Source organism: Microtus pennsylvanicus, chromosome 11, assembly GCF_037038515.1.
Source record: "Microtus pennsylvanicus isolate mMicPen1 chromosome 11, mMicPen1.hap1, whole genome shotgun sequence".
In the NCBI taxonomy this organism is placed as follows: Eukaryota; Metazoa; Chordata; class Mammalia; order Rodentia; family Cricetidae; genus Microtus; species Microtus pennsylvanicus.
The window spans coordinates 62,378,508-62,405,488 of NC_134589.1; the positions used below are offsets into that span (position 1 = coordinate 62,378,508).

General features: G+C 54.1%; 1 protein-coding gene across 43 annotated transcripts in view; it reads left to right on the top strand.

The window, feature by feature from the left end:
• The window catches only part of Obscn (obscurin, cytoskeletal calmodulin and titin-interacting RhoGEF), a 146,239-nt gene that overhangs the window by 78,357 nt on the left and 40,901 nt on the right, over positions 1 to 26,981 (top strand). For 25 of the 43 annotated variants that reach the window (XM_075992403.1, XM_075992406.1, XM_075992408.1 and 22 more), the window contains 28 exons: positions 298 to 561; positions 915 to 1,178; positions 4,880 to 5,143; positions 5,591 to 5,854; positions 6,209 to 6,472; positions 6,817 to 7,080; positions 7,422 to 7,685; positions 8,004 to 8,267; positions 9,174 to 9,440; positions 10,015 to 10,281; positions 10,396 to 10,668; positions 11,187 to 11,462; positions 11,932 to 12,128; positions 12,307 to 12,382; positions 15,772 to 16,044; positions 17,016 to 17,282; positions 17,954 to 18,226; positions 18,907 to 19,182; positions 19,682 to 19,969; positions 20,109 to 20,450; positions 21,409 to 21,776; positions 22,727 to 23,603; positions 24,193 to 24,471; positions 25,211 to 25,289; positions 25,537 to 25,655; positions 25,848 to 26,045; positions 26,575 to 26,607; positions 26,809 to 26,907. In XM_075992403.1, coding sequence (XP_075848518.1) covers positions 298 to 561; positions 915 to 1,178; positions 4,880 to 5,143; positions 5,591 to 5,854; positions 6,209 to 6,472; positions 6,817 to 7,080; positions 7,422 to 7,685; positions 8,004 to 8,267; positions 9,174 to 9,440; positions 10,015 to 10,281; positions 10,396 to 10,668; positions 11,187 to 11,462; positions 11,932 to 12,128; positions 12,307 to 12,382; positions 15,772 to 16,044; positions 17,016 to 17,282; positions 17,954 to 18,226; positions 18,907 to 19,182; positions 19,682 to 19,969; positions 20,109 to 20,450; positions 21,409 to 21,776; positions 22,727 to 23,603; positions 24,193 to 24,471; positions 25,211 to 25,289; positions 25,537 to 25,655; positions 25,848 to 26,045; positions 26,575 to 26,607; positions 26,809 to 26,907 — 7,239 coding nt within the window. The remainder of the gene's footprint in view (positions 1 to 297; positions 562 to 914; positions 1,179 to 4,879; positions 5,144 to 5,590; positions 5,855 to 6,208; positions 6,473 to 6,816; positions 7,081 to 7,421; positions 7,686 to 8,003; positions 8,268 to 9,173; positions 9,441 to 10,014; positions 10,282 to 10,395; positions 10,669 to 11,186; positions 11,463 to 11,931; positions 12,129 to 12,306; positions 12,383 to 15,771; positions 16,045 to 17,015; positions 17,283 to 17,953; positions 18,227 to 18,906; positions 19,183 to 19,681; positions 19,970 to 20,108; positions 20,451 to 21,408; positions 21,777 to 22,726; positions 23,604 to 24,192; positions 24,472 to 25,210; positions 25,290 to 25,536; positions 25,656 to 25,847; positions 26,046 to 26,574; positions 26,608 to 26,808; positions 26,908 to 26,981) is intronic. The other 18 variants (XM_075992426.1, XM_075992433.1, XM_075992435.1 and 15 more) reach the window with 14 other exon arrangements.

Sequence of the window (26,981 nt, forward strand, 5' to 3'; positions counted from 1 at the left end):
TGTTATCTCAGTGCTATGTCTATTTTTCATATGTGGCACAGCTCCCTTGGTGACATCTGTCCCATAACTGGGGTCATCTGGGTTCTCTACCTTCCTTTTTCCAGGTCTAGGAAATATTTTCATGTTTGTGCCCACCTCACTGCCCTCTCTACACCTCCCTGTGTTCTTGCTTCCTCCCTGTTTGTTCACTGTTCCTGTCAAATCCTTCCAGAATGTGTGTCTCTTTGTGTATTCCGTGTTATGCACAGCATGTCCTTCAGAGTCCCATGTTCTCAGTGGCTGCTTGCTCCTTCCCAGCCCTGCCCGCCAGATTCATAGAAGACCTGAGAAGCCAAGAGGCCACGGAAGGCACCACAGTGACACTTAGGTGCCGGATGAGCAAGGCTGCCCCTGTGGAGTGGAGGAAGGGGTCTGAGAGCCTGAGCGATGGGGACAGATACAGTCTGAGGCAGGATGGGGCCACGTGTGAGCTGCAGATCCGTGGCCTGGCTGTGGAAGATGCTGGGGAGTACTCATGCATGTGTGGGCAGGAGAGGACCTCAGCCACACTGAGTGTCAAGGGTAAAGATCGTGTGTGGCCATCTGAATCCGAGATGTGGTGTCTCCATGTTGCCCCATCGATGCTTCTGTCTCCACACGTGGTTTTCTATGGTGGCCCTGTGATCATCTATTCTGCCCCTTCAGTCATCTTGGCATCTCCACCTATGCTTTCCACATCTGTTCTTGTGTTCACATCCAGGCCACTGCCCTCTCTGTTCCGCACGAGATCACTGCCTCACCATCTGCACCTTCCATCACGTGTTTATCGTGTTTATGCTGTGTTCCTTTGACCGTGTGTCATTCTTTGTGAGTGTGTGTCCTGTGTGCCGTGTTCTCCAGCTTCGTGTTCTCAGTGAACGCTTGCTCCTTCCCAGTCCTGCCCATCAGATTCATAGAAGACCTGAGAAGCCAAGAGGCCACGGAAGGCACCACGGTGACTCTGAGGTGCCAGATGAGCAAGGCTGCCCCTGTGGAGTGGAGGAAGGGGTCTGAGATCCTGAGAGATGGGGACAGATACAGCCTGAGGCAGGAAGGGGCCACGTGTGAGCTGCAGATCCGTGGCCTGGCTGTGGAAGATGCTGGGGAGTACTCGTGCGTGTGTGGGCAGGAGAGGACCTCAGCCATGCTGACTGTAGATGGTAATGACTTTGTGTAGCCACCTGATTGGTCTGCTTTCTCCCATCTCTCCTGTGTAAGCTTTGCCCTCCTATGCCTCTCAGTGTCATCATGTCGTGCACAGTCACATGTCTGTGTGATCCATTCTCCCAAACCACACCAGGTTAGCCTCGTCTAGAGCCCGTTCTAGAACATGAACCCAGGGAAAACGAGTACACAGTTGTAGAGGAGGTACTGGCATATTCCATCAGTGTCCAATGGGAGATCTGTTAGAGCTACTTGCATCTTGCTAAGGCCTGCTGAGACTTTGGGTTCTTTGATTCCAGGCCTGGTGTTGACAGATGTCTGTCCCTTGATGAACGTGCAGAGCAGTGTGTGGTCCTGGCTGGAGGTAGCCAGGCAAACACTGCTGAAGTTTAACTGTTGCTTTGAGATAACGCCAGGCTCTGAAGGGCTTCTGCCTGAGTCTGCTCATAATTCTGGAGGCTGGAATTTTTTTGTTGAGATATCAGCAGTATTGTTGTTTCCCCTGAGGATGTCTCTTCTCTCCGACTCTTCACATGGTCATTCCCTGTCTCTCTGACCTAATAGATGCACACGAGCCACTTTGGACTTGAGTCTAGCCTGACCTCATTTTGACTCATTATTTACTTAAATGTTCTTGGGAGTGGAGTGACTCCCCGGGGCACTGGGGAAATTGCAGCTTCAATGTGTGTGTGAGGAGGCGGCACAGTTTAGCTCATGTGTAAGTCACTTGCCTCTGGCTGTGATAAAAATGCCATGGCCAAAGCAGCATAAGGAGTTTATTTGGACTTCCAGGTCGAGAGAGATAAGAGTCCATTATGGGAGAGAGCCGTGGCAACAGGCAGTAGGCATGGCAGCAGGAGCAGGAGTCTGGGGGTCAAATCTTGACCAGCAAGCATGAGGTGAAAAGAGTGAACTAGAAATTTTATGGCTCTTAAAATCTCTCAAGGTGACAAACTCCAGCAAGGCGGCACCTTTTACATCTACCCAGACATGGCCACCAACTGGGAACCAAGTATTCAAAGACTAGAGGGGCTGTGTCATTCAAACCACCATAGCCTGTAACTTTCTACCTTCTGGCCTCCGCAAATCCGTTGCTCTTTTTGCATGTGGCAATGCATTCCTCCGGTTCCTACAGCCTGAGGTCTGTCTCTTCTAAGTGTGATGTTTTAGGTTTCATTCACACGGAGGCACATTTGCCTCTTTCTTATGAAGCTACAGACCGAGGTAGAACCATGATTCTAGAACAATGGTTCTCAACCTGGCGGTCAAAAACCCCTTTCACAGAGGTCACATATCAGATAAGCTATAGATCAGGTGTTTACATTGTGGTTCCTAACAGTAGCAAAGTTACAGTTGTGAATAGAAGTGAGAACAGTTTTATGCTGGGGGCCACCACAACATGAGGAACTGGATTAAAGGGTCGTAGCTTTAAGAGGTTGGGACAATGACAGGGCATGTAGCAGATGTCCTTATCCAAGGAGGAGGAGATTGGGATGAAGAGATGGGATATGGATTCCACCAATTTGAAACAGCAGGGCAACTCTACTGGATTTCAAGGCAGGAGAATCATCTCTGGCTCAAGTCCCTGTCCTCTAGATCAGCCCTCGTAGTTCTGAATGGAGATGACCTAGGGCCAAGGAGGAGAGTGCCTTCTCCCCAGGCTTTTGGTCGTGGGGCTCCTGGTGGCAGTGGCACCTCTTTGATCTTGATCCACTCTTTTGAGTCACTCTCTTTAAAACTCGTTTGCTATGCAGCCCTGAGTAGCCTGAGTGGTTAGCATAGAGCAGTCTGGCCTGGAGCTTGTGGGACATCACCTGCTTCAGCGTCTCAAGTGCTGTGGTTACAGCCACCCAGCCCTGGTCATCTACCTGAAGGGTCCCGTGTAGCAGAAGGACGATGGCTCTGTAGTCTCATCAGGTGTGATCGCCTTCTTCCTTCCCTCAGGTCCCCATCCTTCTCTGGTCTAAGTGGTATTCCAACTGGCTTGACATTCTCAGTGTCCTTACTTTCCTGTGAATTCCCAAAGGGTCCTCCACAGCTTTGCTCTCTGTCTGTGACTTCTGCAGAGATGACACGGTTAACTGCGTCCTGAGGTTCTCTTCAGAACATACATCCTCATTATTTTTTAGCAGCATGGGTAGGCTGTAAGTTCTCGGAATCTTCCATTCCTTTACCATTTTACTTTTTAGTTCTTCAGTTTACCTCTGTATTCTCTCACTCTTACTGTAAGCAGAAAGAAGAATCCAGACCATGCCTTGAACACTTTCCCTATAAACCCCCTAAGATAAATGTTCAATTTCAAATTTACAAATTCTGCATCCCACAAGGCACTAGAAGAGAATTTGGCCAAGCTCACTGATGCCGAAGAAGGGTCACCTTCCTTCTTTCTAGTTTTATTACCCCATTTCTTTCTGAGGCCTGACTAGATGTGGAATTAATATCCATATTTCCATTAACAGACCATTCCCAGCAATCTTGATTTTCTTTGATATATGCACCAAAAGCCACCCAGCCTCTAGTCATCAACTGCTACCAGACAGCTCCAGATTCTTAGGTATTTGTTACAATAGTATCCTCAAATATGTGTTGTTTGGGTGACCATCATGAAGAACAGTAGATTAGGACTCTTAGAAGTTAGTTTCCTTCCAGTTCAGAAGGCTGGAGGCCTGTGAGCAGATGGCCAGCAGAGTTGGCCCTTCCAAGGCCTCTCGCTGGCTCCCAGGCAGCTGTTTTCCCCATGATCATCTTATTTATTTATTTATTAATTATGTGTACAATATTCTGTCTGTGTGTATGCCTAAAGGCCAGAAGAGGGCACCAGACCCCATTACAGATGGTTGTGAGCCACCATGTGGTTACTGGGAATTGAACTCAGGACCTTTGGAAGAGCAGGCAATGCTCTTAACCACTGAGCCATCTCTCCAGCCCATGATCATCTTGTTTGTATCCAGATGTCTTATAAGGACATCATCCCTACTGGATTAAGTACTTGTCTGCATGACTTCATTTAGTATTTTTCTCCTCTCAAGGGCCAAATACACTTATTTTCTGAAGCTATATCAATTAGACATTTAATATACATTTGGAGGGGCACAGTCAATTACAATATAACTAGAGTGAGCTCTGACCAGTCAGTGGGGAGGACAGCAGGACAGATCCCAGGGTCAAAGGCCCGCCTGGGAGTTCCCAGCTGCAATCTATCGGACCAGGATACACCAGCCAGTGAGGTGGCACCAATGGGTGGAGTGTGGTTCTAGTAGTATCAGGACAGGAGCATGAAGTGGAGGAGATAGGGCCTCGTATAAGCTGTCAGGGTGAGTCCAAGCATGGACAGTGCCGGATGGAGGCCCTGGGTGCATGGGCATCTTATCTATAAGGCTGGAAGGCATCGCAATTGGGAGATGCCTGCCGTGGAGTTCGGTCAGGAAATGTGTTTTCATGCACGATTGATCTCAGATGCCTGGCGTGTCTCCTAGTGACGTGAGGACCACAGGAAGGCAAGTCTGGAATGGTACCCACCTTCCAGTCCACCTGCATCTCAGTAGGCACAGCACAGGAACCTCAGTTCGCACACTTTGATCTGCTCCTTCCCATGATCTCTAGCCCTTCTGCTTCTGATTCCTTCCTGGATACTCAGAAAGTGACCTTCAAAACTTTCATAGAGTTTGATGGCTTCTGTCCACCCGATCCTTCCTAGCCCTGCCCACACGGTTTATTGAAGAGCTGAAGTCCAAGGAGGTCACGGAAGGGTGCACGGCCACTCTGCAATGTCAGCTCAGCAAAAAGACCTCTGTGGAGTGGAAGAAGGGCACAGAGACCCTCAAAGATGGAGACAGATACAAGCTGAAGCAAACGGGATCCATGTGTGAGCTGCAAATCCATGACCTGACCATGGCAGACGCTGGAGAGTACTCATGCGTGTGTGGGGAGGAAAGGACCACAGCCATGCTGACCATCAAGGGTAAAGATCTGTGTGGTGGTACCCAAGTCTGCGCATCATCTGCCCGTCACTGCGGGGGATCCATTCCTGCTTCCTGGTTGTGTTACCCAGAAGATAAGAACATCTGCAGCCACTCTCCCACTGCTGTGTGCTGTGTGGGATTTGTGTTGTTGGATCCCGTGTCTCTTGTTCTCACTGTCGTGTCCTGAACCCCAAAGTTCTCTAGGAAATCTGAGGTTCTCCATGCTATTCTCTCTTTGACTCTGCATGCCAGGTCCACATGAAATATAGGAGCCAAGGAAGCTGCAGATGGAGCAAGGTGCAACTGTGCACAGTCTAGCCACACCAAGTTCTCAGCACGCTCACATGTGTCCTTTGGTTGAGTTCTGTGTCATCTGTGTCATCTGTGTCCTGTCTTCCACTCGCTCTGACAGAATGACCATGCCTGTGTCTTTCTGACCTCCCTAGCCCTACCTACCACGTTCACAGAGGGCCTGAAGAATGAAGAAGCCACAGAAGGGACCGTGGTGACTTTGAGGTGCCAGCTGAGCAGAGGAGCCCCAGTGGAGTGGAGGAAGGGAACAAAGATCCTCAGAGATGGAGACAGATACAGTCTGAGACAGAGCCAGGCTGTGTGTGAGCTGCAGATCTGTGGTGTGGCTATGGAAGATGCTGGGGAATATTTGTGCCTCTGTGGACTAGAAAGGACCTCAGCCACACTGAGTGTCAAGGGTAAAGATCATATTTGGTCACCTGAACCCGAGGCGTGGTCTCTCAATGTTATCTTGATGCTATGTCTGTTCCCCCATATGTGACACAGCTTCTGTGATGACCTGTGGCTATCTGTCATGAGACTAGGGTCATCTAAACATCTCCATCACTAGTTCTTTTTGTTGAGGAAATATTCTCATGTTTGTGCCCACCCTACTGCCCTCTCTACACCTCCCTGTGTTCTTGCTTCCTCCCTGTCTGTTCACTGTTCCTGTCAATTCCTTTGTCAGAATGTGTGTCTCTTTGTGTATTCCACGTTGTGCACAGCATGTCCTTCAGAGTCCCATGATCTCAGTTGCTGCTTGGTCATTTCAGCCCTGCCCGCCAGATTCATAGAAGACCTGAGAAGCCAAGAGGCCACGGAAGGCACCACGGTGATTCTGAGGTGCCAGATGAGCAAGGCCGCCCCTGTGGAGTGGAGGAAGGGGTCTGAGAGCCTGAGCGATGGGGACAGATACAGCCTGAGGCAGGATGGGGCCACGTGTGAGCTTCAGATCCGTGGCCTGGCTGTGGAAGATGCTGGGGAGTACTCATGCGTGTGTGGGCAGGAGAGGACCTCAGCCACGCTGAGTGTCAAGGGTAAAGATCGTGTGTGGCCACCTGAACCCAAGACGTGGTGTCTCCATGTTGCCCCATCGATGCTTCTGTCTCCACACGTGGTTTCCTATGGTGGCCCTGTGATCATCTATTCTGCCCCTTCAGTCATCTTGGCATCTCCACCTATGCTTTCCACATCTGTTCTTGTGTTCACATCCAGGCCACTGCCCTCTCTGTTCCGCACGAGATCACTGCCTCACCGTCTGCACCTTCCATCACGTGTTTATGCTGTGTTCCTTTGACCGTGTGTCATTCTTTGTCAGTGTGTGTCCTGTGTGCCGTGTTCTCCAGCTTTGTGTTCTCAGTGAATGCTTGCTCCTTCCCAGCCCTGCCCATCAGATTCATAGAAGACCTGAGAAGCCAAGAGGCCATGGAAGGCACCACGGTCACTCTGAGGTGCCAGATGAGCAAGGCTGCCCCTGTGGAGTGGAGGAAGGGGTCTGAGATCCTGAGAGATGGGGACAGATACAGCCTGAGGCAGGAAGGGGCCACGTGTGAGCTGCAGATCCGTGGCCTGGCTGTGGAAGATGCTGGGGAGTACTCGTGCGTGTGTGGGCAGGAGAGGACCTCAGCCACACTGAGTGTCAAGGGTAAAGGTCATGTGTGGCCCCCTGAATCCTTGACTTGATGTCTCTATGTTATCTTGATGCTATGTCTGCTTTTTAAATGTGGCACAGCTCCCGTGGTGACATCTGTCCCATAACTGGGGTCATCTGGGTTCTCTACCTTCCTTTTTCCAAGTCCAGGAAATATTCTCCTGTTCATTTCCACCCTACCGCCCTCTCTACACCTCTGTGTTCTTGCTTCCTCCCTGTCTGTTCACTGTTCCTATCAAATCCTTCCAGAATGTGTATCTCTTTGTGTATTCCACGTTGTGCACAGCATGTCCTTCAGAGTCCCATGTTCTTAGTCGCTGCTTGCTCCTTCCCAGCCCTGCCCACCAGATTCATAGAAGACCTGAGAAGCCAAGAGGCCACGGAAGGCACCACGGTGACACTTAGGTGCCGGATGAGCAAGGCTGTCCCTGTGGAGTGGATGAAGGGGTCTGAGATCCTGAGAGATGGGGACAGATTCACCCTGAGGCAGGATGGGGCCACGTGTGAGCTGCAGATCCGTGGCCTGGCTGTGGAAGATGCTGGGGAGTACTCGTGCGTGTGTGGGCAGGAGAGGACCTCAGCCGCACTGAGTGTCAAGGGTAAAGATTGTGTGTGGCCACCTGAACCTGAGGTGCGGTGTCTCCGTGTTGTCTTGTTCTGTGTGATGGCACCTATGGCACAGCCTCTGTGGCAACCCTGTGGCCGTCTGTTCTGTAACTGGAGTTGTTCTGCTTGCTGAAGAGATACTTTCATGTTTTCAGGCATCTCACTGCCCTCTCCGTTCCTCCTGGAGTTTTGCCCCTCATCATCTCCCCCTCCCTCCACTTGTTCTCTGTGGTGGTTTTTGTGAGTTGTGTGTCCTGTGTGTGCAAGGTTCTCCAGTTTCATGTTCTCAGTGACTTCTTGGTCCTTCCCAGCCCTGCCAGCCAGATTCATAGAAGGTTTGAGAAACCAAGAGGCCTTGGAAGGTACAACAGCCACACTGCAGTGTGAGCTTAGCAAGAAGGCCCCTGTGGTGTGGAGGAAGGGGTCTGAGAGCCTGAGAGATGGGGACAGATACAGCCTGAGGCAGGAAGGGGCCACGTGTGAGCTGCAGATCCGTGGCCTGGCTGTGGAAGATGCTGGGGAGTACTCATGCGTGTGTGGGCAGGAGAGGACCTCAGCCACACTGAGCATCACAGGTAAATGAGCTTCCTGTGGCCACGTGATGATTTTCGACTTCTCTTTCTACTCTCTACCTACCCTGTCCTGCTCTACCTCTCCCCACGATGTCCTCTTTCATCTTTTCTGTGATGCTGTGTTTGTCCTGTCTGATCTCAACCACGGCATTTCCAGGGACTTGGTGTCTGTAACTTACCACTTGTGCCCTCACACTGCCGGACATCATGTTGGGGCCGAGCATGTTATTTTGTGTTCCCAGATATCCTACCCTTTGCCATCTACATTCAGGTTCTGTGTGTCATGCTTAACCGAATAGTCTCTTGGTCTGGGTCAAATTGGATGTTCAGAGGTGACATGTGGATCCCCCGGTGGGTCCTGGACCCTGCAGAATGGGGTCGTGTTCCTGGTGTGGCTCTGTGAAGCCCAATGACTAATGTATCTTGAAGTCTCCAGAACATGGAGGCCAGAGCCCTGCCTGATCTTGAGAGGACTGGCTATTTCCTGGGGTCTATGGGACACACTGTGCCCGAGTATCAGAGGGACCATTTTAGCAGCCAGGGAAGAGCTATGCTCTGAGCTCTGGTCTGAGGCTGTGATCTTGGAGGACAAAGCCATTTCCTGGGTTCTGGTCTGTGGGGACATGACTAGTCTTGATTCTATTCTGGGTAGTCTGACATTAGTGCTCCCTAGATCCTTTGGATGTAGCCCTGTAGGGGACTGGTCTGTCTAAGTGGGAGGCAAGCACCCGGAGGCAGCTCTTGAGCTCTTCCCAACCTCCCCACTGGCTCTCTTACGTTGCAGCCCACCTAGCTCCGCGGTCTTATTCAGCATCAACCCCAGGGCCGCCCTAGGACCCTGTCTGGCTGCCTTTGGGTGCTCAGGGGTGCACCTTGAGTTGAGTCTGTTAGCTTCTCATCCTCTCACAGCCCCACAGGTGGTGTTCCAGAAACCACTGCAGAACCTGAAAGTAGAGGAAGGTTCCACGGCCAGCCTGCAGTGTGAGCTGTCAATCCCCAACGCTGCTGTGGTCTGGAGCAAGGGTGGCCTGGAGCTGCAGGCCGATGAGCGTCGAGAGTCACGGCAGCGGGGGTGTGTGGCGGAGCTGCTGCTTAGGGATGTGCGCCGTGAGGATGCGGGCGAGTACAGCTGTACCTGTGGCTCTCAGAGCACAGGTGCCACGCTCATGGTCACAGGTAGGTGTCCCAGGCTGGTCAACTCCAGTGTTGGGGGCTGGCTGTGTGGGTACAGTTTTCATGCTGACTCCCACAGTTGCAGCTGTGTTTCATGGGTCCCAGCCAGGAGAACTCATTCAACTTAGCGGCCCTGAGGTCTGCCTCCCTCACCAGTAGCTGGGTCCCTGAGATTCTCCTGTCATTGTTAGGTGACCCACCATCACATGCTGTCCCTCTATGGTGGCTTCTCCACTGTCCTGCCAGGTGACTCCGGTCTTTTTGTGTTCTCTGTCACTCTCCATATCTGCCCCATAGTTCTTTCTGTCACCTGCTACAGTTTCACTGCCGTGTCTCTGTGACCTTAGCTGTTCCTGCTCTCTAGCCCTCAGAGTTATTTCTTCAGGCATTCTCCCCATCCTGGTAGCTTCCTGGGCAGGCGCAGCAACCCCACTTACTGCTGTATGCCGGCCCCCAGTTAGTTCCTCCTGGCGGTGTCCCGTGGATCCTGACCACAGATCTACTGTGGGTGGATTCCCTGACAGAACTCCCTTCACGACTCCAGGACCTGCTCTCACGCTGTCCCCCAACCTTGCAGCTGCTCCTGTGCGGTTCCTCAGGGAGCTGCAGGCCCAGGAGGTGGATGAGGGGACCAGTGCACACCTGCAGTGTGAGCTGAGCCGGGAGGCCGTGAGTGTGGAGTGGCGCAAGGGCTCCCTGCAGCTTTTCCCTTGTGCCAAGTATCAGATGGTGCAGGAGGGCACCACTGCCACACTGCTGGTCCGTGAGGTGGAGCAGGAGGATGCAGGCGAATACATCTGTGATGCAGGCCACGCGCAGAGCGTCGCGAGGCTCTCAGTCCGAGGTGAGCTGCCTGTCGCTGTGCCCAGCCCCTTCCTACTCTTAGGAGCAGATCTTGTTCAGTCAGAGTCAGGGGATGAGACCTGCGATTTTAAGTCTTTTTTTTGATGCTCCTCAGCCCCCAAGCCCAAGTTCAAGGCTGGCCTGCAGAGTACACAGCAGGAAGCAGGGGGCGTGGCCCGGCTATGTTGTCAGCTGAGCGAGACTGAGCCTGGGACTCCAGTGCAGTGGCTCAAGGAGGGTGTGGAGCTGCATGCCAGCCCCAAGTATGAGATGCGGTGCCAGGGGGCTGTGTGCGAGCTGCTGATCCACGAGCTGGAGACTAAGGACACGGGAGAGTATGCCTGTGTGGTGGGTGGCCAGAAAACCCTGGCCTCTCTCAGAGTCAAAGGTGAGTAACTAGACTCCAGGAGGAGAACTTGAACCCCTCCTGTCATGCCCACCCCTTGGGACTCCCCTGGGTGCACCTTATATTGGGGCCAGATCCATCGCATCACAATTCTGTCCCTGTCATTCCTACACTACTTCCAGGTCTGATTCCCCAACTGAAGGGCTAGGGTAACCAGGACAGACCTCAGTCCCCAAAGGCAGCCCTGACTCCTCTTCCCCAGAAGGCAGAACAGCATTGCTGGCCTTTGAGGTGTTCTCTGTGCCTGACTTATTCCTACTGAAGGTTTTGCTTCACAGTGACCTAGCCAGAACAGGGCTGGCAACAGCATTAGGGCCAAACACAGCCCTCACCATTATATGCCCAGTTTCTCTCTCGGCCCGTGGGGAAGCAAGGGCCCCAGCTCAGCTACCATGCCTGTGAGACCAGGTGACAGGAGAACCCTGGAGTGTCAAGAAAGGCTTTCAAGGATTGGGCTCAGGCTGATCAAGGGCCTCTCTCTCCTCTGCCCTCTCCTACAGAGCCTGAGGTGGCCATTGTGCGGGGGCTGGTTAACATGGAGGCACAGGCTGATGAGGATGTGGAGTTTACTTGTGAGGTGTCGCAGGCAGGAGCTGCGGATGTGCGGTGGCATCTCCAAGGTCTGCCACTGCAGAGCAATGAAGTGACAGAGGTGGCGGTTCTTGGAGATGGCCGTACGCACGTGCTCCGACTGAAGGCTGTGACACCGGAGGATGCTGGCACCGTCTCCTTCCACGTGGGCAGCCATTCATCTTCTGCCCAGCTCACAGTCCGAGGTATCTGGCTCCGGGGGACCTGGCCTTCCCTCACCTGGAATGAGACTGTTCAGGTTCTGATCATTTTGGGGGATGATAGAAACTCTTTGTGGGGGAGGCGGAAGGTTCTGGTAGTGAGGAGAACCTTGTGCTGATAATTCTACAGCTGCATCCGGCTGGTAGGCAGGTTCAGTGAGCTCCCAGAAGCTCAGCTTGTCTTGGCGCTTAGAACCTACCCACCAGCCCTCAGGACATTCTGCAGACGGTGCCAGTCCTAACCCTAGGTCACCTCTAGATTCCCTGTGGGTCAGAGCCCAAGCTGTGTTATCTATATAGATAGAGGTAGAAGAAGGGGGTTGGTAGTGTACTCCCATGGGTTCATTCTCAGGTATTGGGGTGAGGTAACATGGGATTTCTGGGATATGAGAGCTCTGCCATTCAAGGGAGCATTCTAGATACCAAGGCTGACTCCCATGCTTCCTGTGTCTAGTCCCCGAGGTGACCGTTCTGGAGCCCCTGAAAGATGTGCAGCTCAGCGAGGGCCAGGATGCCCACTTCCAGTGCCGGCTGTCCAGGGCCTCGGGCCAGGAGGCCCGCTGGGCTTTGGGAGGGGTTCCCTTGCAGTCCAACGAGATGAATGACATCACCGTAGAGCAGGGCACGCTCCACCTGCTCACTCTGCATAAGGTGGGGTTCTGGGACCTGCCTCTGCCTCAGAAGGTTCAGAGTCCATTAGGGAAGATCCTCTTCCAGGGCGGTGGGCTGGGGAGGTGACAAGCCCCTATCATGGGGTCTGGGAAGATGGATCGGCCCCTTTTGATCAGGATGAGGTGCAAGGGCAAGCATCTACCTCCTGCCTCCTCAGGTGACCCTAGAGGATACTGGAACCATCACTCTCCAAGTGGGCTCATGCTCCTCAGAAGCCCAGCTGAAGGTCACAGGTGGGCATCCCTATCCTACACCCAGCCCATGCCCGTGGATGTCTTGTGTTTCCTAGCACTGCAGCTATTGGAGGGGAATCAGGAGACCCAGACTTCTAGCTGGGATTTTGCACTGGGGATGTCAATTTTGTAGTGGTATCTCAGACCAGAATTGATTCTGCCTCCTGGACAAGCTAGAGGGTCTGACTAGCATAGGCTTGGGCCTTGAGTGAAAACAGGATCAACTCTGTGGTTTAGGTCCTTGCACATGCATGTATGTCTATGTTGATGTACATTTGCTTACTCAGAAGGGTACAATCACATACCTATGACACAGGTATGGATTTGGCCATGGTAAACATGTGTTCAGGTAAGGCTTTAGGAATCTTCAGTTTAGAGTAGACCTTGTCTCCAGAATAAGGCCATCCTGTAGAGCTTGGCTTTGAGCAACCTTCCCATGGTGCCTTGTCCTGGTTCTCAATGTGATGCCATTGGCCCCTTCATCATCTGCCCACTTCCTGACTTATCCTCTATCCATCTGCCATGCACAACACATCCATCTGTTTATGGTCACCACTTGTCACCTACCTAAGCCCATTCTTCACCAACCTTCCATTCATCTGTCATTCATCTTCCACATCACACTGACCCACTTATCGAGCTACTCATGATTTGTCCATCCGTCTGCCTATTATCCGTCTAGCTATCCATTTGCTCAACTTACCATCTGTGCATTTATTATCTGCTTACCATCCAACCACTCACCCTTTCACCTACCATCCATTTATCCATCCATCCATCATCTATCCATCCATCTATCTATCCATCCATCCATCCATCCATCATCCATCCATCTATCCATCCATCCATCCATCCATCATCTATCCATCCATCCATCTATCCATCCATCCATCCATCCATCCATCATCTATCCATCCATCTATCCATACATCCATCTATCCATCCATCCATCCATCCATCCATCCATCATCTATCCATCCATCCACCCACCTACCCATCCATCCATCCATCCATCCATCCATCCATCCATCCATCATCTATCCATCCATCTATCCATCCATCCATCATCTATCCATCCATCTATCCATCCATCTATCCATCCATCTATCCATCCATCCATCCATCCATCCATCCATCCATCCATCCATCCATCTATCCATCCAAGCCCCTATTTGCCACCCAGACATCTGTTCACCATTGGCTAACACCTCTGATCTACCCTTCGTGTCTAGGATTTCAGGATGGGTTATACAGACAGCTTTGCCACGATGGAGCCCTCGGTCTCCTGAGGGGAGCTAGATGTGTAGGATAGAGCATGTTCTGAATCCCATGTTCTGGAACTTCAGAGATGGTCAGGCATGGTCAATTCTATGGCCCGTGGTGCTGAGAAAGACTGCCAATTGCCAATGTATGACGTGAAAGCTGATTGATAAGAATTTCATAGTTGTCATGAGTAGGGGGCAGGGCAGCAAAGGTCTGTGTTTACTAGGGGACAGCATGGAGCTGCAGGCTATGTTTCTGTCCTGCTCTAGGCTAGCTGTTTCCATTCTGAGAGAACTGCTTGTGTACAGCTTTGTGTGGCCTTGGGAGGAATGGTTGTCCAGGTAGCTTTGCTATGGACAGGCTTGGGAGCTGGTGCTGGAGGAGGAGCGTCCATGGGGAATGGTGTGGACAGACTTCTAAAGGAACCTCTGGGGTGACCCTGAGGGCTACCCCGTCTTGCTGGGTACTGATGTCTCTACAAATGGTTCCTGACTGACTTCTCAGCCTCATGCTGTGGTGTAGAAGCAAATGCAACAGAGACATCTGGACTTTATCAGTTGCCCCCAGGAAGGCATCTGGTAAATGCTCAGGGAGAAGCATGGGGAGGGGGGGTGCCAACCTCCTTCCCTGGTCCCAGGTAGCAAGTGTGGAAGAGACCACTGGTCTTTTCCTGTCTGACCCGGGTCGTTGGAAGTCAGCTAAGAGACCATTCCTGCCCTGGAGTGCTTGGGCTCTCTACCTGCTGTGGTTCCCTCAAAAGGTAGACGGGCCGCAGGGAACTAGGTCGGAGCACATCTACATCTATGAGGCTCCTGAACCCAGGGCTTGCCGTGAGGTGGAGGAGCAGTGTACCCAGCCATTAAGGCCGTGGGTGGCAGGATCTCGGAGGACATCTAGACAGACTGCCCCCGTCTGCTTCTATACCCTGAGGAGTGGACTGATCCCCACACTCTTGGACCAACAGGTCCTGGGGTGCATCCTTCTTGCACATATTAGATTAGAGGAGGCACCTGTTGTCAAGAAGAGCCCCAAATGTGGAGTTCATCCATTGCTCCTTCTGAAAAAGATGCCAGATAGGTGCCATTGGCCTCCTGGGGGTGAAGCCAGGAGTGCTCCGAATGTGCGTGGGATGTTCAGTGGCTCACACGCTTTTCATGTGCTTGTGTGGATGGCCTCTGTGCTTCTCTCTTTGATTAGGGTGTGCCAACTGTCTAGGGTGGGTTTCTGGACCTTTGGTCCAAGCTATTCTGGTCTGGGTAGTGCCTGATCCCAGGAGATGCCACGTGGCTCATGTCAGTCAATCTCAAGATTGTTCTACAACTTGGGACCCCATTTGTAGGGAACAGTATTCTTACTGCTAATCCCCTCTACATTCTGCACAACACAGGACACCTGACTAGAACAGTGGGTTCCCCCCACTCCAAGCAATCCTCCAACAGACACCAACTGGATGCAGTATAGCTCGTTTCAATTCTGGTGTTACCCAAGTTAGAACAGATTCATTGGTTATAGACTCAGCCCCAGGAGAGTGCTCCCCTCAACAAAGTCAGTTGCAAACCTAACCCTTGCTAACTAAGCTGGTGTGAGTGGGGGGCTCGCACTGCCTACCTGGGTTTGACCAGTTTGCTTGGACAGCTGAAAGTCAAGAAACAGTTGCTGTCACTGGTTGTCACACAGGACACAACCCAGCAACAGACAAAGACTAACAAAGCGAGGGGGGAAGTTGACAGGTACCCCTCCCCGCTTCTATGTCATTCTCCACCCCTTTGGTACCCAAGACCTCGAAGTCAATCTGATTTGTTTACATTTATCCCCAGCCTTACTGCTATCCCGAGGCTGGTGGGTTGGGCTGGACATTTGAACCCTCTGGTCACTTGGTCCTCCTGGTGACCGGGTCCCCCATTCCTGGAGCTGGCACCTCATTAGCATAGCCTCTGATGTGATCAGAAGGTGTTGGCTGTGTGTAAGAGCACTTGTGACACTCAGGAAGTTCTGTGCTAGGAACCGGGACAAAGACCGATTTGGCCATTGGATCACATTCCCACATCAGTGTCCCCGAGTGTGGCCCCATTCCCACACACCCCAGGGAGCCCCAGCCCAGACTTCCTTCTCGCCCTCTTGCACAGAGGCAGCCCTGTGCCTGGTACGTGGCTTGCAGAATGTGGATGTCTTCGCGGGGGAGGTGGCTACGTTCTCCTGTGAGGTATCTCGTGCAGGTGGGCCCGAGGCCCGCTGGTGGCTGGATGGCACCCTGCTTCAGAACAGCCCTGAGAGTGCCATCACTGTGCAAGAGGGGACTGTTCACTCCCTCATGCTCTTGGGCCTGGGGGTGGCCGACTCGGGCACCATCACCTTCCGCACAGGTCCCCTGGTCTCCACAGCCAAGTTATTGGTCAAAGGTATTGGCCAAAGGGGACCTCCCCACGCTGGCGCTTCTGCCCTTGCTGTCTCCGCATGCTTCCTGCAGGGTCCTGGGGAATTGAACAGTGTCAGGTACTGACCCCAAGGGCCATGGTTGAGGTATTTACTCTCTGCCTATCATGGACCCAGGGCAGAGGATGGGCTTCCACTTACCTCCTGAGTGGGAGGGTAAATCTCTGGGAAGTGTTTTGTTTGGAGACCGGCCTCCTGCACATTTGCCGTGTGGGACCTACACACACTGGCCCTTGTTTACTGCCCAACTGGGTAGATATCCTAGCCACAGGCCAGCTTCTTGAAGCGGGGAGGGGTTTACTGGGCTCCTGATGGAGAAGCCACTGCTTCCAGTTCTGGTTTGCTCCTGTGCACACCTGCTTCTCTTCCTGTGCACACTCTCCTGGGGAAGTGCTGGCTGGATAGGGAGGGCAGCAGGTTGTCAGGGGCTCCAAAGGGCTCCTTTCTAATCCTCCACCCAGTGTCTTTGCCTAAGGCCTCCTGTAAGGCCTCATAGAACCAGACCCAGGATGGACCGTTATTGGTTGTGTAGGATCTCAGCAGGTGGGGATGGGATGGAACCCCAAGGGTGTCAGCAAGCACCCCCACACCCTTGGAGAGGGACAAGGTGGTCTGCAGCTGCAGACTTGCAGGATCTGGGGTGTGTTTAAGATGGGACCTGGTGTTCACTCTGGGCTAGAGGGTCCCAGCCTAGACGGACATTGTCCTCTGCCTTGGTGTTGTCATCTGCCAGGGTGCAATGAGGCATGTCTGGTATGTAGGGCAGCTATAATGGGTCCCCTTCCTGGCCACATGCCAGGCACCTATTGCTAAGCCATTGCCCACCACAGCTCCATGCTTGCAGCCGCTGAAGCAACTAACATGGACAGCAGAAGGTGGGTGGGCCATGGTGGCATTGTCCCAGGGGCTGATGCTTGTCTGGGATGTTGGCCGACAGATCCCACAGTGGAGGTGGTGAGTGCCATGCAGGACCTGGTGGTGGAGGAGGGTGGCTCGGCTGAGCTCCTCTGCCAGTACTCGCGGCCCGTGCAGGCCACGTGGAAGATGAACGAGCGGGAGGTGTGCGCAGATGGGAACCGTGTCATCATAGAGCAGGACTGGACCGTAGCCAGGCTGACCCTCAGGCCAGCCCTGCCCTGTGACAGCGGCATCTATTCTTGTGAGGCCGCAGGCACTCGAGTTGTGGCACTGCTCCAAGTGCAAGGTGAGGCCACCTGGCAGGCAGGCCTTAGCATGATCACGGTAGAGAGGCAGGCAGTGGCCGCTAGCCTTGCAACGCAGGTGACCTATATAGTGGGAACACCCATGCGGGTGCAACGCAGAGCTATAATAGCTAGGTTAGGACACAGTCTCGGCTTGTGGCTTCTATGAGAAACAGTGACTAATATAACTGGAAAGAGGGGATAAGGGGGGGTATGGACTTGGGAGGTCTTCAGTTGACACCGATTTGAAGATAGCATCCCAGGCACCAGGACAAGTCTAGCAAGGTTGGGTGGGGGTCCTGAGGAAAGGGTGTAGCCCACACCTTGAGGCTTTAGGCACCATTGTGGGAAAGGACACAGATCTGTATCTCCAGTGGGCTTGAGTCTGGACTTGTGAGCTTCTGGTCTGTGAATACGTATGGCGTTTCTCATCTGAGACACAGGATGCCCCTGCTGATGTGAAGGCTCTGGAGAGGGTGATGGGGTGGGCGGGGCTGGGAAACCACACCTTCTCCAGTGGACCCTGAGTGCCACCCTTTACAGTGGCTGCTGGGGTCGGTCCTGTTCCCTTTAGCCTGCTATGGTTTTGGAGGGATCTTGCAAGAGACAGTAGTGAAAAATTATTGGAGGTCCAAAAAAAAAAAAAACCCCCTGAGCCCCGCTTTCTTTGCAGCCAAGAACACAGTGGTGCGAGGCCTGGAGAACGTGGATGCGCTGGAGGGCGGCGAAGCCCTGTTTGAGTGCCAGCTGTCCCAGCCCGAGGTGGCCGCCCACACCTGGCTGTTAGATGATGAGCCTGTGCACACCTCGGAAAACACGGAGGTGGTCTACTTTGAGAATGGCCTGCGGCACCTGCTGTTGCTCAAAAACCTGAAGCCACAGGACAGCTGCCGAGTGACTTTCCTGGCGGGGGATGTGGTCACATCTGCATTCCTCACCGTGAGAGGTGCTGAGGGAGGGCGTGGTTGGGTAGCTGGGGCTCTTCCCCAGGAGGCTGAGCTGCAGGCAGAGGTGGTAGTGAAGGGGTCGTCTTAGAAGGTGGTATTCATTCTCTGAGATCTCGCCATCGAAGCCCGTGCAGGACAGGAAGGATGTTGGATCTGAGTTCCTTCCATGGGGCTGCTATCTCAGTGGAACTCAGTAGGATGGAAAGACTGGGGTCTGGGATGGGAGCCACAGGTGGGAGAGTCATTTCCAGGTTGAGATTCTATTGCTGCTCCTCAGGAGTGGAGACTCCATTGAGAAACATGACAGCCCTTTCAACAAAGGCTCTACCTGCCTGGGGGAGTCAGGTGTCAGCTCTCCAGGCTCTTCCCATGGGCTGGACCTCCTTGGTCTACAAGGACTTAGGGGCACTGGGCTGGGGAGTAGCATAGGAAATAGGAGACACCCTCTTACCAGCCCTCCCTGAAATCTCCAGGGCCCTGGTGGCTGCCAGAGCAATGGGACTGGGTCTGCAGGTGAGGGCTGTTGGCTTCCCGGATTCCCCAACAAGAGGCTTTCCTGGGCCAGGAGAATCAGGTGGATCAGTCTGAGACACCTCCAACTTGAGGAGAAGCCAGAGGCTTTGCATTTCCCTTCCGGGTCACCCCTCCTGCCAATGCTCATCCATCCTGCTCCCCACAGGCTGGCGCTTGGAGGTCCTGGAGCCCCCACAGGATGCATCTGTGAGAGCTGGCATGCAGGCCTCCTTCACGTGCACGCTCAGTGAGGCGGTGCCTGTGGGCGAGGCCACGTGGTACATCAACGGGGCTGCCGTCCAACCCGATGACACGGACTGGACGGTCACCGCAGATGGCAGCCACCATGCCCTGATGCTGAGCAACGCCCAACCCCAACACGCAGGAGAGGTCACATTTGCAGCACGTGATGCCGTGGCCTCTGCACGCCTCTCTGTGTTGGGTGAGTGGGTGGCAGAGGTCCCTCCCCTCCAGTTTGGGTCTGGGGCACACCTGATCCCTCCCCCCGACTCAGATGGGCAACCATTCAGAGCTGGCTTCTATGCAGTTCCATTAGACCCTAGGAGCCTGAGGATAGTGGCTGCAGTAGCTCCTGCTGCAGGTCCAGGAACACCCTCTGAGGCCCCTTGAGAGTGTACTCTCCTCTTTGCCTAGTGTATATCTAACCCCAGCTCTTGGGGGAAGGGTCAAGAGAAGTGAGATCCTCCAGTCCCAGTGCCTGCCCTTAGTGGTGGGTACCGAGATGCATAAACACAACCCCATCAAGGCTTCATCAGCTTCCCTTGCTCCCCAAAGCGGTCTGGACCACTGGGTTCAGGGTCCTACAGGACTCATAAGGGAGTCTACACCGAAGTATGTACCATGTTTAGTATTAGACCTCAGTGACTTCCGGAAGGACTTCAGGTTCCAGTGTGTGTGCCTACCTGCTCTCTTCCACGCAGCTCTCCCTGACCCCCCTGAAGACGCTGAGGTGGTGGGCCGTAGTGGCCATTCTGTGACCCTGTCCTGGGTGGCTCCCATGAGCGATGGTGGCGGTGGTCTGTGTGGTTATCGTGTGGAGATGAAGGAGGCATCCACAGGCCAGTGGAAGCTGTGCCACGAGCTGGTGCCTGGGCCAGAGTGTGTGGTGGATGGCCTGGTCCCCGGCGAGACCTACCGCTTCCGAGTGGCAGCTGTAGGTCCTGCAGGTGCTGGGGAACCTGTACATTTGCCCCAGATGGTCAAACTAGGTGAGTTACTGCTCTCAGTCCACGGGAGTTCCCAGCTGCACAAGCTGGAGGGAGGGAGCTCTTTAGGGTTGGCTGGTGACCCTGGAATCCATCGTGGCTGATGTGGCTTATCTTCTGTGAACACTTTTTTTTTCTCCAGCAGAGCCAACAGAACCAGTCCCAGCCCCAACCCCAGCCTCAACCTCAGCCCAAGTCCCAGCTCCAACTCCGGCCCCAACCCCAACCCCAGCCTCAGCCCCAGAGACACGTCAGGCAGTGGTTGGTGAGGACGTGTGTCTGGAGTTGGAAGTTGCGGCTGAGGCTGGTGAGGTCGTTTGGCACAAGGGAACAGAGCGCATCCAGCCCAGCGGACACTTTGAGGTCCTCTCTCAGGGACGGCGGCAGATGCTAGTGATCAAGGGGTTTAGGACAGAAGACCAAGGAGAGTACCGCTGTTGTCCCACCCGGGGCCCGCCCTCCTCAGGGACAGCCACTTTCAATGGTGAGTCTGAGCTCTGGGGTTGGATGCTGTGGGAGTGGGGAGGAGTTGATTTGAGTTTTCTTCTTGATGTGCTCTGGACCCAAGGCTGAAGCCTTCCCAAGACTCCATGAGATGTGCAGAGAAACCAAGGCTTGGCCAGGCGAGGCAGGTCTCATGGGATTGAACTGTGCTGTAGGCCAGCCTCCTGTCCCCGAGTAGGACTGGTGGTGGATTTCTTAAGTCCTGGGACTCCTGCCCACAGGAGTTCTGAGACCTCTTCTGAAGCTCCTTATAATCTTTTCTCAGTCTGCTCTGCCTTCCGAGACACTCCCACACACCGATACTGCCTGCACCCTGACCCACCCCGGCTCTGAGCATCATCCTCGGGAGGCTCCCTCTGCACCAGGCACTTTGACCCTCTCCTGCTTCCCTGTGCCTGAGGTCCTACCCACACTGAGTCTCCTGTCCCTTGTTCCACGCTCCCAGACCTTCCATTGGTGCTGAGTCTATCCCTTATCAGCCCTCCTTCCCAGAGCCCCCCTGTGTTATGCGTATCTCCTCCACGCACTGTCTTCTGAGCCACATGCTGTACTGGGGTCTCCTCCCCTCACGTGCTGAGCCTGCCCCATTGTGAGCATATCCTCTCTGTGCGGTGCTGATGTCCCTGCGAGCTTGGGCATCTGTACCAGCAGCAGGGCTGAACAGGAGGAAATACATCTAATTTTATTTTGCTGAGTGATTCCCTGTCCTGGTTGAGTGACTGTGTGCCCCTGGCAGGGGGCAGACTGAAGGGGAGCGAGAGTGAGGGTGAGGAGCTGAGCCTTGGAGCATCTCAGAACAGATAAGGTTCCTGGTGCTATCTGGGGAGCAGAGGTCCAGAAGACCACATCCAGGCCGTACCTGACCCAGCAGCAAAGGCAGGTGTGGGGCTGCAGCTCTGTCTGACTTCACCCACTGACTGCCCTGTTGCCCTCCTCAGTGGTCACGACCTCTGGGGATGAGGTCCCCACACAGCCCAGCCTGCCTCCCGAGGCAGCCCAGGAGGGTGACCTGCATCTGCTTTGGGAGGCCCTTGCCCGGAAGCGCCGCATGAGTCGGGAGCCCACACTGGACTCTATCAGCGAACTGCCTGAGGAGGACGGCCGAGTGCAGCATCCGCGGCAGGAGGCGGAAGAGACAGCCCCTGATCTCTCTGAGGGCTACTCCACAGCTGACGAGCTAGCGCGCACAGGAGAGGCTGATCTCTCACACACCAGCTCTGACGATGAGTCCCGGGCTGGCACCCCTTCCCTAGTTACCTACCTCAAGAAGGCTGGGGGTCCTGGGATCTCACCCCTGGCCAGCAAGGTGAGCCTCCTAGTTGGCATGCAGGAGACGGCTGGGGGAGGTCTCAGAAATTGACCATCCTTTTCTGTGCCTTAATCCCATAACGTATCCATCTATTCATCCATCTCAATACCATCCTAACATCCATCAAATGACCTGTCATCCACTCTCCCCCATCCTTGCATCTGTCCATCTGTCCATCCATTCATTCTCTACTCACCATTATTCCGTTTGTATATCAGTCTCTCCACCCATCCAACCATTGCCCTATACATATGTCTATCCGTCTGCCTATTTGTCCGCTCACCTGTCACTCCTGCACCTGTTGAACCGTTTGGTCACTTACCCGTTGGCCTGTCCCCACCCACCTGTCCATGCATCTACTCTCCATACCTCCTGGACATTTTTCCGGCTTATCCGTTCATGTTCCCATCTGTTTACCCAGTCATCTCTCCGTGGTCCACTCTCCAGCATCACTTGTTCTTCCCCTCGCTCATCCATTCATTCACCATCCCCCACTCATAGTTCATTTGCTTGTTACTCCTGTATTTGCTCACCTGGTCACTTACTTTTCTCCTGACTTACGTCTCCACCCATCCACCCAACTGTCCTTCCATCCGTTCATCCTCCCACTACCCGCTCAACCTCATAACCAGCTGCCTGCCTATTTTTTCCTGCATTCACTGTTCGCCTCCCCACTTACCCACTCAACAGTTACAACTTTTTCCTGAAGAGATGGGCCTGGCCTTTCTGGTGTTCCCCATGGTGCTGTTGGTCCCCATCTGGGTCACTGTATACTGGGATTTCTAGGATGAGCATTTGCTTTGGGGAGCAGACGAAGCAGGGGTTCAGCCAGCGCCTGGGCAGCCACTCCGCTGGAGGCAGATGGAGTGCCGGAGGGGCACTGGGCCTGGAATGTTATTGGTCTTCATTTCCCAGCCTTGCTCTGACCTCACATTCTGTGTCCACAGCATGGGGCCCAGGTCGCCACCTCCACGAAGCCACAAAAGCAGCTGGAGCAAGGAGTGCCCGTGGACTCACTGCCTGGAGACTTGAGTGCAGCTGACTTGAAGGATCCATCACTGGACAAGGCAGCTGTGAAGATCCAGGCTGCCTTTAAGGGCTACAAAGTACGGAAGGAGATGAAGCAGCAGGAAGGGCCTGTGTTCTCCCGGACATTTGGGGACACAGAGGCACAGACTGGGGACGTGCTGCGCCTGGAGTGTGTGGTGGCCAGCAAGGCTGATATGCGGGCCTGCTGGCTGAAGGATGGCGTAGAGTTGACGGACGGGCGGCACTACCACATAGACCAGCTCAAGGATGGCACCTGCTCTCTGCTGGTCACTGGCCTGGGCCCCACCGACACTGGCCGGTACACCTGTCAGGTGAGCACCAAGTTTGGCCGCGTGAGCCACAGTGCCTGCGTGGTGGTCAGTGGGACAGAGAGTGAGGCCGAGAGCTCCTCAGGAGGCGAGCTGGATGACGCCTTCCGGCGGGCAGCACGGCGCCTGCACCGGCTCTTCCGCACCAAGAGCCCAGCTGAGCTTTCAGAGGAGGAACTCTTCGTCAGCGCTGATGAAGGCCCCGCCGAGTCAGAGGAGCCCGCAGACTGGCAGACATACCGAGAGGACGAAAACTTTGTGTGCATTCGCTTTGAGGCACTTGAAGAGGCCCGCCGGGCAGTCACCTGCTTCCAAGACATGTTTGCCACCATGGGCATCCAGGTGGAGATCAGCCTGGGAGAGCCGGGACCCCGGGGAGTGGAGATGCGCATTGGGAAGGTGGCGCCCAATGTCACCCCTGCGGTGCCGCTAGCCAAGACACCTGGCCTGCAGACTTCAGATGCTGGTGAGCCGTGGGCTACAGTCGCCTGGGGTGGGGGTTGGCCTGAGATAGGGTAGAGGGAGAAGAGGATGAATGAGTCAGAACCAGAAGGGAGCTTTGACTGGTTGTCCCCCAGCCTATGGGGAACATGGCAAAGCCCCAACTTCGAGGTTAGACAGTTGATTGTGAACCTCAGTTTTATCTTTCACTAGCAGTGTGTGTTGAGGTCCATTCCGTATGGTAGTTTCTGTGTCCACTACTGGAAGTAAGACAACCTCACTGTGCACTCCAGTCTCTCCCAGGCCACCAGGAGGTTATAATGAATGACCCTCAGTGCTGTGTCTCGAGACTTCTCCCTAGTTTGGGGTACCTGAGGTTTAAACTTCAAGCCTGTGAATTCTTTCTGCCTGCACTCCTCTGCCTCACTGGGAACCAAAAGAAACTTCTAAGAGAAGGATGGAGAGAGAAGCTCAGGGTGTCTAGCTGTGGAGTTTAGGGAACCTCTTCTAGGAAAGCCTGCTATGTCACACACCACCCGCCTGCATGGGCGTGGCATCTGCATGCATGGGCATTCCAGGGTTAACTCTCTGTACCCTCTACCCGGCTGTGCTAGCCCCAGTGTTCCTGACCGAGCTGCAGAACCAAGAAGTGCAGGATGGATACCCCGTAAGCTTTGACTGCGTGGTAACAGGCCAGCCTGTGCCCAGCGTGCGCTGGTTCAAGGACGGGAAGCTGCTGGAGGAGGACGACCATTACATGATCAACGAGGACCAACAGGGTGGTCACCAGCTCATCATCATGGCTGTGGTACCAGCAGACATGGGTGTCTACCGCTGCCTGGCAGAGAACAGCGTGGGAGTCTCCTCCACCAAGGCTGAGCTTCGTGTAGAGCGTGAGTGCCGGACTGAGCTGGGTGTCTTCCAGGTGGCCTGGGTGCGGTCTGACCACCCCCCAAAGACTCTGCCTCCTAATACCAATACCACTCTGGTTCTTTTTTTTTTTACATTGTATGTGCGTATGTGTGTGTGTGTGTGCACGCATGTGCATATATGTGTGTCTGCGTGTGTGCCATGACACTTGTATGCATTCAGAGGACAATTTGTGAGAACTGGTTCTCTCCTCCCACCATGTGGGTTCCAAGGATTGAACTCAGGTTGTTAGGCTCCGTGCAAGCACCTTTACCTGCCGAGCCGTCTGGCCAACATTAATGTTTTAACATGCATATTTGTGGGACACAAACACTGGATGTGTAATAGCAGAACTGCAGAAAAATCTAGTCTCTCTTACTATATCCTGCCTGGAAAGTCCGCGGCTTGTTGGTTTTGAAGCCAGTATTTCTTTAACCCCTCATGGTACTGTAAGATGGAATTGGAGGTTCTGCCTGTGCTGTTGTAACTCATGGAGATGGCAAATTGTGTGATGCCTATAGTTTGTTGGGTCAAAGAAGCCTGCAGTTAGTTAGAGCCTGGAAGTGTTGGCCCAGTCACGGGAGGGTACGCGCAGCTGTTGCCCTTCTCCAAGCTGAGTACGGTAGCTCCCTGCAGGGTTGCTCGGTCAGAGCCTCACACAGCCAAGGCAGCCCTGGTGCACTGTGTTTTAGGCCTGTCCCTGAGTCACGCTTTCTTTCCCAGTGACCAGCACAGACTATGATACCGCAGCAGACGCTACTGAGACCTCATCGTACTTCAGCGCCCAGGGATACCTGTCCAGGTGGGGTCTCAGGATCTCTGAGGAGGCAGCCATGCGCTGCTGCCTGGGGCAGGGGGTTAGGGTCCTTGGATTGACAAGTCAAATCTTGGGGACTTCCACCAGGTCCTGGTGGCTCTGCTTCCTCTGTCCCACAGTTCAGGAAGCTTCAGGGTTCCCTCCGTGTCTGACATGACTCCCGGGATCCTCCTGCCTTGAACCTTCTGACTTGTTGCTTTATGGGCGCTCCCTTGTTTGTCCTTCCTGACAGCCGGGAGCAAGAGGGGACCGAGTCAGATGAGGGGCAGCTTCCCCAGGTGTTGGAGGAGCTGAAAGACCTCCAGGTGGCCCCTGGCACACGCTTGGCCAAATTCCAGCTCAAGGTGAAAGGTGAGGAGGAAGTGGCACTGCCTCACTTAACAGAGACCAAGTCCTACCGGCCACAGTTGGGAGGGGACCCCAGCCAGCATGGCTGGTCATGTGTGTGTCCTTTCTGCATAAGGAGGCCAGCACCCTTTGGTCTCTGAGGGACCTCTGCTCAGGGTTTCCCGTCATCACAACCACCTGCCTTTGCGCCCCCAGGCTATCCAGCCCCCAAACTGTACTGGTTCAAAGATGGCCAGCCTCTGACCACATCTGCCCACATCCGCATGACTGACAAAAAGACCGTGCATACCCTGGAGATTGTCTCAGTCACCCTGGAGGACAGCGGCCAGTATGCAGTCTACATCAGCAATGCTGTAGGCGCTGCCTATTCATCGGCCCGGCTGCTAGTCCGAGGTGGGTTTCCTGAAGGACTGGACAGAGCTGACCTGCTACCCTATCAGACTTGGATCCAAGGTCCTGAGGTCATTGCTCTAGTGAGCAGAGACTCAGCCAGAAGTCAGCCCTGCAGGGAACAGCCTTGAGGCTCCTTCTTCCTGAACATGGAAAGTGAATTCCAAACTTGAACCAAACCTATCTTGCTAGGAGGGATGCAGTGCTACCTGTGGCCTCTTCTGCCAGATCTTGGAAGATGCGGTTCCCTAAGATGCTGGGTTGTTCCCGTGCCCATGCATTTGTTGCAGATCAAGGCCACAGGTCTGGGGAGGCTGAGGGTAACAAGAACGGGTAGCAGTATGTTATCTATCAGGTCTGTGTGACCTGCGGCCATCCTCATGCTGAGTGGTGACTCCCACAGCTCTCTGACTAAGGTTTCAAGAGGTTTTGGTATCTTTGCCCTGGGAGTGGAGCTACCAGGGCAGCTCAGCACCATGTATGGGATCAGAGTACCTATGAGAGCTCAGTGTCTGACTCTCTGTGTTTTCAGGTCCCAGTGAACCAGAAGAGAAGCCAGCATCAGGTGAGATAGCCCCAGATGGGCACAAGAGGATGGTAGACCCTGGGCAGGAAGCCAGAATGGATGGACCTGGGGCTGGCTGTTGTGGAAGTGTGGATGGTCAGTGCGTGTAGGTTTCAGGGCATCCTCTGGGATTAGCACACTGGGGTGGGGTGGGTTTCTTTTATGGCAGGGGCTCCTCATGGGTTGGCCGTGTCATTCCAGATGTGCACGAGCGGCTGGTGCCACCCCGGATCCTGGAGAAGTTCACCCCCAAGAAAGTGAAGAGGGGCTCCAGCATCACCTTTTCAGTGAAGGTGGAAGGTGAGGCAGCTGTCCTGGAGAGGCTGACAGCCACATACTGCCTGTCCCTGGGGGCGGGCCCAGGTCCTGGTGGG